The 11,780-nt window shown below is 42.9% G+C and overlaps 2 protein-coding genes across 2 annotated transcripts; one reads left to right on the top strand and one right to left on the bottom strand.

Moving 5' to 3' along the window:
- Positions 1-884: 884 nt before the first annotated feature.
- LOC119307862 (calmodulin-binding protein 60 D-like) lies at positions 885-4,513 on the top strand. The gene is made up of 11 exons (XM_037583948.1): positions 885-1,093; positions 1,210-1,312; positions 1,590-1,651; positions 1,808-2,292; positions 2,408-2,568; positions 2,682-2,879; positions 2,955-3,117; positions 3,205-3,293; positions 3,385-3,666; positions 3,815-3,893; positions 3,987-4,513. The coding sequence occupies exons 1-11, from the start codon at positions 996-998 to the stop codon at positions 4,292-4,294; spliced, it is 2,028 nt and encodes a 675-aa protein (XP_037439845.1). The 5' UTR covers positions 885-995; the 3' UTR covers positions 4,295-4,513.
- Positions 4,514-4,650: 137 nt separating this feature from the next.
- Positions 4,651-11,079, bottom strand: LOC119307860 (kinesin-like protein KIN-14Q). Its single transcript, XM_037583947.1, has 19 exons — positions 10,740-11,079; positions 9,886-10,052; positions 9,661-9,804; positions 9,222-9,476; positions 9,064-9,135; positions 8,905-8,970; positions 8,675-8,767; positions 8,347-8,481; positions 8,145-8,226; positions 7,964-8,059; positions 7,707-7,883; positions 7,517-7,623; positions 7,258-7,433; positions 7,008-7,169; positions 6,671-6,924; positions 6,421-6,584; positions 6,156-6,314; positions 5,351-5,769; positions 4,651-5,258 (listed from the first exon to the last, which is right to left on the bottom strand). The coding sequence occupies exons 1-19, from the start codon at positions 10,858-10,860 to the stop codon at positions 5,099-5,101; spliced, it is 3,009 nt and encodes a 1,002-aa protein (XP_037439844.1). The 5' UTR covers positions 10,861-11,079; the 3' UTR covers positions 4,651-5,098.
- Positions 11,080-11,780: the final 701 nt, after the last annotated feature.

An 11,780-nucleotide genomic window follows, 5' to 3' on the forward strand; every position in this document is an offset into this window, starting at 1 on the left:
CGACGCGAAGATAAAGGAGGAGGTCGGAGCGGAGCAGCCGGAGGTGCCAAAGGCTCGGGAGCTGCAGCTCACGCCCATGCTGCCGGAGCCGGACAAGGAGATTGTCGACATCTCCGACGGGGAGTAGCTAGATCTCTACATAGTGCGTGGGTTCTGTTGTTTTGCATGCTTTTATATGGAATTGAGAATCTAGTATGAGATGTCCGGACACAGCTGTGCTAATTTAAAGAGTGTCCAGTCACTATCTGCGGACGCGTCCAGACGGTCCGCAGGCGTTTGAGGGGTCATATTTATCATATGCGGCTGTAGATGCTCTAAGCAAACAGCAGCGGAGGAAGTGAGCCGACCGTTCAGATCTGTACTAGTCGCGTTGCGGCGGTTCACGGCCATGAACTGATCCGCTCAAGGAACCTTCCCCACCACGATGGTGCTTCCAAGAAGATCCCCGGCATGCAGGTTTCTACGCCTTGTCAGCCCGGCTCGTAACAGGGGTCCAGCGTCGGTGTAATAATCTTGTTAAGAACGGCAGAGGAAGTTCCAGCGTTATATAACTTCATCAATAAAAATGAAAAATAGAAAATAAGTACATTGCGCTGCCTGTTATCGTCACCTATACAAAGGAAAGAAGAACAACGTTCCAAACGCACTGCCACAAAACCGCAAGGCGGAAGTACCAAAGAAGAAAGGGATCCGCCGTTGACAATCACAAGTCAAGTGTTTTTTTTTTTGAGGTCACAAGTCAAGTGTTGTACTAAAAGCATAGGCAACTCAAACGCTGTCGTCTTGTCTTTGGCCGGGGGCTTGGATTATTTGCCAGTTTTACTTTGGCCCGAGAAATCCCCGTCTTGGCCCGAGAAAAACAAAGAAGCTGAGATTAGGGAACTTTCCCAGCTTGTTCCTGCGGGTTTCCCTCCATTTCTTGCCCCCTTCCTCCTCCTCCTCCTCCTCTATATCAGCCCCCCTGCCAATGTACTCCTCATTCCCTTTCTTCCCCAATGGCTTCTTCCAAGCGGCCCCGTCCATGTTCCGGCGACGGTTCCGACGACGGCGGCGAGCTCTCCCGACCTTCCAAGCGTTGGAGATCGCTCGTCATGTGAGTATCCGCCTCTGGATTTCCATCCTTGGAATAAAATCAACGCCTGGTCAACTTAGCTTGTTTATATGCGATCCTGGGCGGATCTGAAGGTCCCGTGTCTTTTTGGGTGGCAGGCATGTGAGGGGGAGGAGGACCATGGGTCTGGGAGTGTTTGGCTTCAGAGGGATCATAGGGGAAGAGTTGACGACCATGTTCAGCAATATGGTTCGGAGAGTGGTAAGCACTTGGTCAAACAAACCTCTTCCTGTCTCCATATGCCTTTTGATTTATGAGAACTTTTAGTACTCCTACCTGTGTATAATGTGCTTGTCAAGGCTAGAACAGCTAAAAGAAAGACCTATTATTCATTTTTCGTACTTTGCGACATGCTGCGATAGATATATCGACGTTTACAACAGCTAAAGGCCAAGCATATGCTGTTCTTGATACTCTTTTTTCCCTCCTTAATATCATCTGTAAAAATTACAACCTTTCTCACATCTGCATATTTCAGGTTTCGGAGGAGGTAGAGAAAGCCATATTCAGACAATTCAGTGCAGCAGTAGCACCTCCAAGGTGAGAGATACATTTCTCCTTTGCCATGGTAAAACTAGATTCCATTTTACAAAATGTTTCAAGTAGGTCTCACTGGTCTTAAAGTACATGCTAAGCTGCATCAATATGCTTCCATTTGCTCAATTTTGATGCTAATTTTTTGAGCTATATATGTAGGCTATTAGGTGGCCAGAGCCAGCGTCCGAGGTATCAGCTCATGTTCTTGAATGATCTAAAACCTGTTTACACCATGATGAAGTTAGAGGCCAAGGATGGGTCGGCCCTTAAGGTGGCCATGCTTGAAAACCTCAAAAACGACCAGAAAAACGTTGTCAGGTTTGGTCATCTTTCTTCGGTTAGGGTTGAGGTTGTAGTCCTCCATGGCAACTTCAATGCTAAAAAAGAGGAATGCTGGACTCCTGAGGAATTCAGCAAGCATATAGTATGGGGCCGAGAGAAAAAAGCAAAACTCCTCAACGGTGATCTGACGCTGAAGCTCAGTGGAGGGGAAGCTTTTCTTGGAAGTGCTAACTTCACTGATAACTCCAGCTTCACAAGCACTAAGAAGTTCAGGCTCGGGCTGAGGCTTGTCAATGCCTCTGGAGAGAGGGTTCTTGAAGGAATCACCGAGCCTTTCCGCGTGAAAGAGCGCAGGGTGGAGGGTATGCGTATTTGCCTCACATTTAAGCTTTTCATTTGGTTTTATTTTCTTCTTCACAAATATGCCTTCTTCGTTTGGAGCTCAGACCGATCATGTGCGTCTTGCTGCTTTTGTAGGATTTGAAAAGCACTACCCACCTAAGCTGGGCGACGAAGTTTGGCGTTTGGAAAAGATTGGTAGTAATGGGGCTTACCGCCAGGCCTTGTCAGACAGTGGAATTGATACTGTGCAGAAGTTATTACAGTCTTATGTAAAGAATGAAGAGAAGCTATTGAAGGTAAAGGTTCTATGTTTATCTACTAATTAAAAAATACTGCATGATGCTTTCATAGAACAAAGTTGCTGATATTGAACTAACACAAGTTCTTTCGGTATCTCCTCTACGTCTAGACTTTCCCCAAGATGTCACCAGCAACTTGGAAAGCCATCATAGGACATGCCATGACGTGCGAAGTTGGCGACACTCTTTACATGCATGAAATTAAGGAAACCAACATGGAATTTTTCTTTGATGCCATACTTCAGCTTGTTGGGGTGAAATTTGGTGATTGTTACAAGCCCTTAGATAAGATTCACCAACCAGAGAAGGTGCTTTATCCTCACTTACTTCAGATAGCAGATTTTCTCACTAATGTTCTAACATTTAACGTTCTTTATTCACAGAATTTAGTCGAGACTCTGAAGCAAAAGGCTTATGAGAATATGATGGATATTCAGTATGATCATGTTATGATAAACAACCGTCCTGTACGAGTTCATAAGTTTCATGCAAAGGGTGCTTCTGGGTTGAGTAATGTTCTTCAAAATCAGCAGATACTGAATTATGGTACCATCTTGCCTGTTCTATGAGTTCCATTCACTAACCGTAATAATTACTTACGAACGTCAACCATTGATGTCAATTTGTTGGCAGGTCAGCACAGTAGGTTTCAAGGAGACTTCTTGCCTAGTCAAGGACTTGAATCAAAGGAGAGATTCTGTTCTTTCCAGCAAGCAACTGATGTAAGTAATAATGCTTCAAAAATAAACTATGGTAAAAGGATAAGAAACATATAGAGGTTAATCTAAGGCGTTGTCATCAATGTTCATGCAGGCTTCAGTGGATATGTCAAGATTTCTGCAGGGTCAGACTTCCAATGATGTTAGCCATCAAATAGTCACCCAAAAAATTACACCATATGATCCAAGCCAAGGAACTTTCTTACCTCGACCAAGAATCACACAGCTACGTATACCAAATATTGAAAGAACAGATTTTGGTCCAGATGCTGAAACTTCTGCTATTGCTCATTACAACATTCAGGCAGGTCAGGTTGTTATGCAATTTGGTCAGCATGGACAGAACCATTCTCATTTCTCTGAACAATCATACAGTGTAAGATAACTTTATCCTGTGCAAGCATGGTGATATTTACTTTTGGAAGTAATCTCTATCAAAAGTGACTCTGGATATAAATTGGAACTGAACAATTCATTAGGATACTCTTAAACTGAACAAAATCAAATATCTTTTGCGCCTGCAGAGCTTCCCTGTCGGTAGTTTAACGTCTATGGATACAGCCATGGATTCTATGCAGCCTCACTCCCAGCTTACAAGCAACAGTAATTACTCTGAAACATTACCTTTACTGCTAATTACCTGATATTTGATGGTGACTTGCTTTGAATCTAATTAGTGCTGGATGACATCTGCAGGGGAGAGTTTCAGCAAGCAACCTGACCTACTATGCAATGGCCAAACACTACATCAATCAAATCAAGTTTTTGCTGGCTTACAGCCATCAAGAACAAACAGCTTTGACTCGGTGGAAAATGATCAGCTCATACAACGCTTCATTTCTCAGTTTTTTAGCAGTGAAGGGGCAGCGACACCTTTGTCGCCACGTAAGTGGGTTAAGATCAAGGCAGCATTGAAGCTAGCATCTGTAGGACGACTCTCCAGAGCCTCGAGAAGGGGTCTGCATAGTCCCCCGGGAAGGGCAAAGCTGGTACCAACAACATGACCCTGCTGAATAGTGTGGATAACAATTGTGACAGAACAATGTGCGGATCAAGGATCCATCTTGATGTTTGTACTCCATAATATTGATGAAGTATATAATCTAATAACTAGTTAGTTAAAAATAGCAGTATTGTGACAGAACAATGTGTGGAGCTTGTATTCTGATCTGTTAGCAACAGTATACACAAGTAAATTTATCTGGATCTTAGTTGTGACAGAACAACGTGTGGAGCTTGTATTGTGATCTGTTAGCAACAGGTATATAAGTAAATATTTCTATATCTTAGTTATTTATGAACACAGGAGTCAGACCATGTAAAAAGCATGCAATTTCTTCACTCTTGCTCCTGAAGTTCATTTGAGACGATCCTTTTAAAATGAAGTGAGGTGCTTTTATTAAATGCCGTGGAAAAGTTGTCTGCTTAGCTCGATACTTGCTATAGAAGAGATCAAGTAATAAAAATGCTATAAACATGGCCTGTCTATTAGAAGCAACTACTTACAAGGTGCAGCGCTCATGAACAATTGGTACAACAGTAATTTCTAGTGTGGAAGACGTACACATCCCAAATATGAAATTCCCTTCATGTTTATCTTCTTTCTGTCCTCTTGAAGATCTTCCATCTATATTCAATGTAATAAAATGATCCATCCAGTGGATGTAAATCACTCCACACTGTTGATCCTTCCAAGGAGCTTCAAGAAGACACTTCTTTTGAAAAGCTCTTTGTTGCTCTGATTTGCCAGCAGAATGCCATGCACGGGTGAGGATGATGGCAGAAAAAACCACCTTCACATTGATTCATTACTTTACAGTGTTAGTCTTTCCACTTGGAGTTCTTCCATCTGTACCACTCAAAAGTTGTTTGCCATTCTTGGTAGGTGTTTTTTGCACAGAGCTCCTGACTGGTGTTTGTAGTCTTTTCTGCGATTGGGGTGGTGACTTGCATGTTGGATTTGTACTCCTGAGTTATTCAAAACCAGAAGAACAGGTTAAAGCGACCTAATCATGTGCAAAGAATAGTTTCATTTGAGTCTAAATAGCAGCTGGCCTCACCTCGTTGTCATATTATTTTCATTCTTTGCCCGAGGCTTCTTTTTATTTGAAACGCCTCCATTGGTAATGCCAACTACTTTCTGGCCACTGGCTGACATCACCATGTCTTGGTCCGAGGAACAGCTGTTGGTAACACCATTAAATTCGTCTGACTCCTGGCTTGGTACTGACTCAACCCTACCCCTTTGCGGCCCCGGAGTGTATCTTTGATAGAACAAATTCGGAAGCAGGGTGTGAGTGGTGAGGTCAGGCTCCTGCTCTCGAACAGAATTGCTATTCTCGAATTGGTTGTCACCAACAGCTGCATTATCAACCCAGCAATTCTTGACCGAGTTAGGCGACTTATGCTCGACGAGGATGCCAGAGCCAGGAATATCAAACTTTAGCGCTTTTTGCATCGGAGTGACATTGTTCCGGACCTAATAAAAAAAAGGAAGAAAATATACATTGAACCTATATTAGAGTTCCACATGTCAAGAAGATTAAGATTAAAAGATACTTACGGTACAATTTCTGTTTTCTCAATTGGAGAAATCTGACCAATCCAATCTCTTTTCTAAATTTAAGACCTATATCTACAAACTATCTACAAAATAAGTCCGCTTAGTAGCAAGCTTTTTTCAAAAGACATTTCTATCTTAGAAGGGTTTCACTGTCCTCAAGTTATGGGACTAGGCCTGTAGATAATATTTGACAATATTTTTTATGAGGTTGACACCGCAATTAGAACACATGAATTCTGTCAAATTAATACAATTTTTGTGATATCCAAGAGAAAGAGCTGAGATGGCTGGAAAAGAGTCACCTCTAGGTTTCCAACGTCTTCCATAGGCTGCCTGTTTTTTCGGAATACAGGTGTTGCATTGCTTTTGTTGATTCCGTATATGTTTGGGCTTGACTGTGTGCTCTGAATGTTCTCTGGTTCTCCTTCCTTCTTAGCCAGTGCTGCCTTGAGGCAAGCAATCTAAAATGCACAAAAGAAAATAAGTTTCTTATACATCTCAATGGCAGTGGCACGGTGCTACCTACAGCTAAGTCACAGAAACAAGAAATCAAGAATAAGTACGTACCTGTTCTTTCAACTCCCTAACCTCACCACCTTCTTTATTCGCTTTTGCTGCGCCCAACTCAACAGAGGCAACTCGTTCAGCAAATTTCAAGGTGCTTATTGTCTCATTAACAGCGTCTGGTTCAGGGCTTATGTGCACAAACATCAATGTTTTTGCTTGTCCTCCTGAACATCAACACAATGTTTATCCCATAGATTGTAAATTGTGGTACCAAGAAAGTGAAATTTAGGATATTAACTTTGCAAAGTACCTAGAGAATCTTGCAAAAGCTGGGTAAGCTTGCTGTTGCGGTAAGGGACATGAGAGTTTTTCTGGGCAAGGGATGCAATCACATCTCCGAGTGCTGAAAGTGACTTGTTTATGTACAGTGCTTCCTTCAGTCTATCTCCTACAACCTCAGATTTATCAACTCTTTCACTACCGGCTAAATCAACAAGATGCATGCAACCTCTCAAGATTGTCCCAGATGTTAGGTCACGTCCTTGAACATGAACAGTCAGGCAACTGCATGTAGTTTTCAGTCATAAGTATAAAGCTAAACTATACAGGTAAAAACTTAGTATAAAGAAGGTATATCCATGCCAAACCTATGAGAGCGGCTGCTTCGGTCGTTAATGGCTGTTGAACCTACCACACGATTCTTTTGGCCTTGATTCATAAGTTCAGCAACATCAGAGGTCGATGTGACAGGAACTATGCTCGCATCTGGAACTGCAAGCCCTTTCTGTGAAGTATTTCTTATTTCTAATGTGCTAAACGTTAAGGAGATTCAAGATATTCCTCAAATAGATAGATCCAAGATGAACAAAAGAGAATTTTGTAATGTAAAAAGGATATCTTCTGTTTCCACTATCCTGAAGGAGATCTCTCACTTGCTCGTTGTAGATCTCAATCATCTGCACAGAAATTTCGTAATTGATTGTCCCCTTTCTCTGTGCTTGAAGATTAAATAAGTCATTTAGTGCTCTGTAGTTGACACCAACGCTTTCCTTGCTCAGTACATTAGGTCCACTCTGCACAACATCATAAGAATGGCCTCAACTCTTTTACCTTTGTGCTACAAATATTTAGACAATATTTTGACAAAGCTTATTACCATTGTATAGGTCTTCCCTGATCCAGTCTGGCCATAAGCAAATATGCAAACATTGAAACCATCAAGAACCGAACGGATCAATGGTTGCATATCCGAAAAGACTTCCTCTGCATTTATAAAAAGGAAGCTGAACTTCGATACTCAAGGAAAGTCAAGCTAATTATGAGTAAGCTATGCAAGAGTATGTAACCTTGAGTGGCTGCTGGGCCAAAGACCTTGTTGAAAGTAAAAGATTTGCTTCCATCTTTTCCATATTTTGTGGGAGTGATTATTGTGATTGTTCTTTCTTCCATGCCAGCAACAGTGTTGGAGGAATTTGCTTGTCCAGGTAGAAAAGGCCTCACTCGACAATATACTCTAATATTTCCTGTTGATAAAGTCAAACGAAATTTATGATGTAGACTAGTATGCTTAATATCTTGTTTATTGAGCACCAAAAATGGTTACCTTTAAGATCCTGTATTTGGTTGTACAACTTGCGGTTATCCTCAAGAACTTTATGATAGCCAGAAGCCGCGTTAGAGAGGATATACAGCTGCCTACCTGTTATAACGTGTTGTATAATATGGTGTTTCTTAAATAGATTTGCAGGAAAAAACAGATAGATGCAAAATCAATTATAGGTTACCAATTTTAGTAAAATCTTCAGAGTACTGTATTCTCAATTGTTCCATTCCAGACTTGACAGAAGAAAGGGAATTTCTTAATTCCTACAGTGAGCATATTATATTAAAAGATCAAGTAAAGAATGCACAAATAACGGAAAATATGATCAACCAAAATGCGGATTAGGGAAGAACAGACAAGGAATGTAAAACAAAAGGAAATACCTGGATATGTTTCTGTTGTAGTTCAATAGTTATTTCCACCCCTGGTTGGAACTGTTCAGCTACACAATCATCATTCCGAACTACAGAGCTGACCTCTTCCGTCACCTTTAAGAGATTTGGCTCCTCTTCACCCATCTTCATTTAGTTTGACAAACAATGAAACATATTAGTACATGAAAGCTCTCCGGCCATGTAGAAACTTATTTATCCTGAATACTGAATGTGTTTTTTTTTTGCAAGGCCTGGATGTATAGTTGTTGACATCCAATTTAAAAGCAATGCTCACTGTCTACATGTCTGGCTAATAGATGGCAAGAAACAAGCATACCTTAACTTGATTACTGGTGGAAGTTTTTTCTGGCAATGGTTTCTCTGGTCTGGAAAATAGGTCGGTTCCTTTAAGGTCACCTATGCAATTCACCTGTGATATTTTTTTTCCAAATTAGTAAATCTGCACTATATATCATCATATAAAAGTTTTATGTGATACAACTAAGAAAGCGCCCCAGAATATTTGGATAAACATGATCTTCTCAATAACAGTGGAACGGAACATACCAAGTGCTTGTTTGCAGCTCGACACTCATATTCCTGAATAACTTTAATCAGGAGTGACTCAACAATCTGCAAGTTGGCAAAGACTTTGGTTTCATTTTTTATGTCTACCAAGAGCGGCTGCATGCCGATCAGCTAAATATTCAAGGAAAGTAGGCTAACCAATGGGACTTCTTCTGGTTTCTTATCCAAGAGTAGCGTACGCACAAGCATGTTAAGGGATTCTGAATTAGTCTACAAAGGAAGATATACATGTCATTATGGAGTACATCACATGACTGAGTGTGAAATAGGAACTGATATTCCATTATAAGACTTACCATCTCGGTGGATTCCAGACAACAATCAGTTATGCTTTGCTCTGCTATTAAAACTTTCTGGATTGGCTCTGTTGTGTGGCTTCTCATTAACTTATTCATAAAAGCATCAGAATTCTTGAGTATGAAATGCTTGCCAGACGTCGAAGGCTTTGTAATGCTGCCATATTTACATGGAGTCTGTCTCCCTGTTGTCTTACTTTCACTGAATGACTTCAGAGCAAGAATGCAATCGACAACTCGAACACCCTTGCCACCCTGAGTTCCAGTTGGCAGATAAAATATGTTACCTTTTTGCCACGGAAAAGTAGCCCAAGCATTTACTTTGTAATTCATTTGAAGTGCCTTACCAATAAGGACATAAATCCAACTAAGGAATACTGAATTTATAAGCTAAAGGAACTTATGGCATGAGCTCTCAATACAAAATGTAAAAATATACCTTCTCCAAGTCAGACAGCTCAAATGTAGGGAGCCCTATATCTTGTACGCTGACAAGGAAGTTGCGCAAATTCTCAAAGTACTGATATGCACACAGAGCTGAGCCATCAGCAGGTATAACGGTATCTGTGCAGGCTTCCACGACCTAAAATGTACGGGTATAACATCACCGTGTATTAGCATGCATGGCAGCTAACTAAAGTAGAAGTACTGAAAGTGCAACTACCTTAGGTATGGCCCCCGGCTGAACCTTGTTCAGTGCATTGCAAAGGACAATTCCATTTCTCAGCCCAAGCCGGAATTCCTCCTCAGAGGGCTCTTCTGGCAGGTCCCTTGCACACACGATCCCGACTGTTCTTCGCAACCAACTGGCTGCATCATACCGTCTATTTGCTGCATTTTCAACCCCGGTAAATCATAAACTCAGATTGCGCCGCTATATTGTAGCAATCATGCATAGCAACTGTCCAAAGAACCATCACCATCATACATTATCTATTTTAAAACACAAGTCCATATGCTCAGTGTTGGGTTACCACAAAATTATGAAAGGACTGCCTCATGAACCAGCACAGTAGTATAATTTGCAAAGCGAATGATACAACTGGCCCAGTGTCATCATTAGGTACCATCGCAGAAGTATAATTTGCTAAGTAAACAAGACAATTGGCAGTTTGGCACAGTATAATTTGCATAGCGAACGATACTACTGGTACAGTATTATCATGAGCTAGGATCAGTTTAAACCAACCAATGCATAGAAAACACAACTATGAGCTCAATGCAAGCTGAAATTCAAACAAGCGCGACAAGGGGAAAGTTTAAACTAGCACTATCCACTGAGTTGGGACCCAGATCACACCATGAAATTTGAATTCAACTGCATCTGGTCACTGGCGCACATCTCGTCTAAATCAAAAGCCAAGACGCCGAGATCACGCCACCATGACATCGGGATGGGAGTTTCCCCGCCCGGGCACCCATTTCTCCACCCCCAGTCACCCAGCGAACCAAGAACATCAAATCACTAAATTCCCGCCCCGCATTCAGCGCGATCCGCGCATGTGTACGCGGACTCACCTGCCTCCTGGGCCCGCCGGGCGGCCACGTCGATGTCTTTCACCGTCCCGTGATTCCACGGCGCGCCCTCCGCTACCGCCGGGACCAGCTCCCTCGCCGTCGCCGTCGCCGTCGCCACCATCGTCCCTGGTCCAAGAAGGCCCGAACCAGCACCGATCCCGACGAGCCGACCGACTGCCGTGTGTCCGCTGGGAGAGAAGAGAAGAGAAGATGGAGCGTGGGAGAGGAAGGCCGGGTTGGGGTTGGGGGGTGAACTCGTCTGCAGTGGGGTGGGGTAGTGAGGCCCGAGGGGTTCTTCCTTGTGTTTTCGAATGGTGGTGGCGCTCGCGAGGGGAAGAGAGCGGTTGGGGTCGGGGGGTGTTGATGACGTGGGGTGGGGGCACTGGAACGGGGATTTCGAGGGGGTAATAAATGTAGATACTCATGTTCTGTTTTTTAGCCAGACCACGTCTCGTCGTGCTGCTCCGCACCGTTGGATTTTGCGTGCATGACGCCGATAGTGACCAGGGCTTTCTATTTGTGTGCCATTGGTTGCTTAGTACTCCTTAGTTTTACCCTATTCAACAAACGTCCCTCACTTTTTCCTTACAGCAGTCGCCGCACACTCAAAAACGCCCAAACGGCAGCATTTTCGTCGGGTCAATGCAGTTGACCGTTACGTGCCACATACACTCACACGTGGGTCACCCGGAACCCACCTGTCAGTGTCTAGTATATACGTAAAAAGATATTGAAATATACAAAAGCCTGGGACACCAGGGGACTCACATGTCAGTGGCTGATTTATGTGGAGAAAAGGGTGCAATATACTGCAGCCCGTGGGGGTCGAACTCAGGACCAACGCTAGATTATGCACCGTGCAAACCATTTCAGCTGAGTGCGTCTGTTTGCTTACACTAGTGCAGAACCGTGCATTAGCACCGGTTCGTAAGGCCCTGTAGTGTCGGTTACATAACCGGCACTAAATTGTGGTCACTAAAGCCCCCCCCCCCCTTTAGTACCGGTTCAGCACGAACCGGTGCTAAAGGGCAACCACGTGGC

The sequence above is a fragment of the Triticum dicoccoides genome, chromosome 5B (genome assembly GCF_002162155.2).
Source record: "Triticum dicoccoides isolate Atlit2015 ecotype Zavitan chromosome 5B, WEW_v2.0, whole genome shotgun sequence".
In the NCBI taxonomy this organism is placed as follows: Eukaryota; Viridiplantae; Streptophyta; class Magnoliopsida; order Poales; family Poaceae; genus Triticum; species Triticum dicoccoides.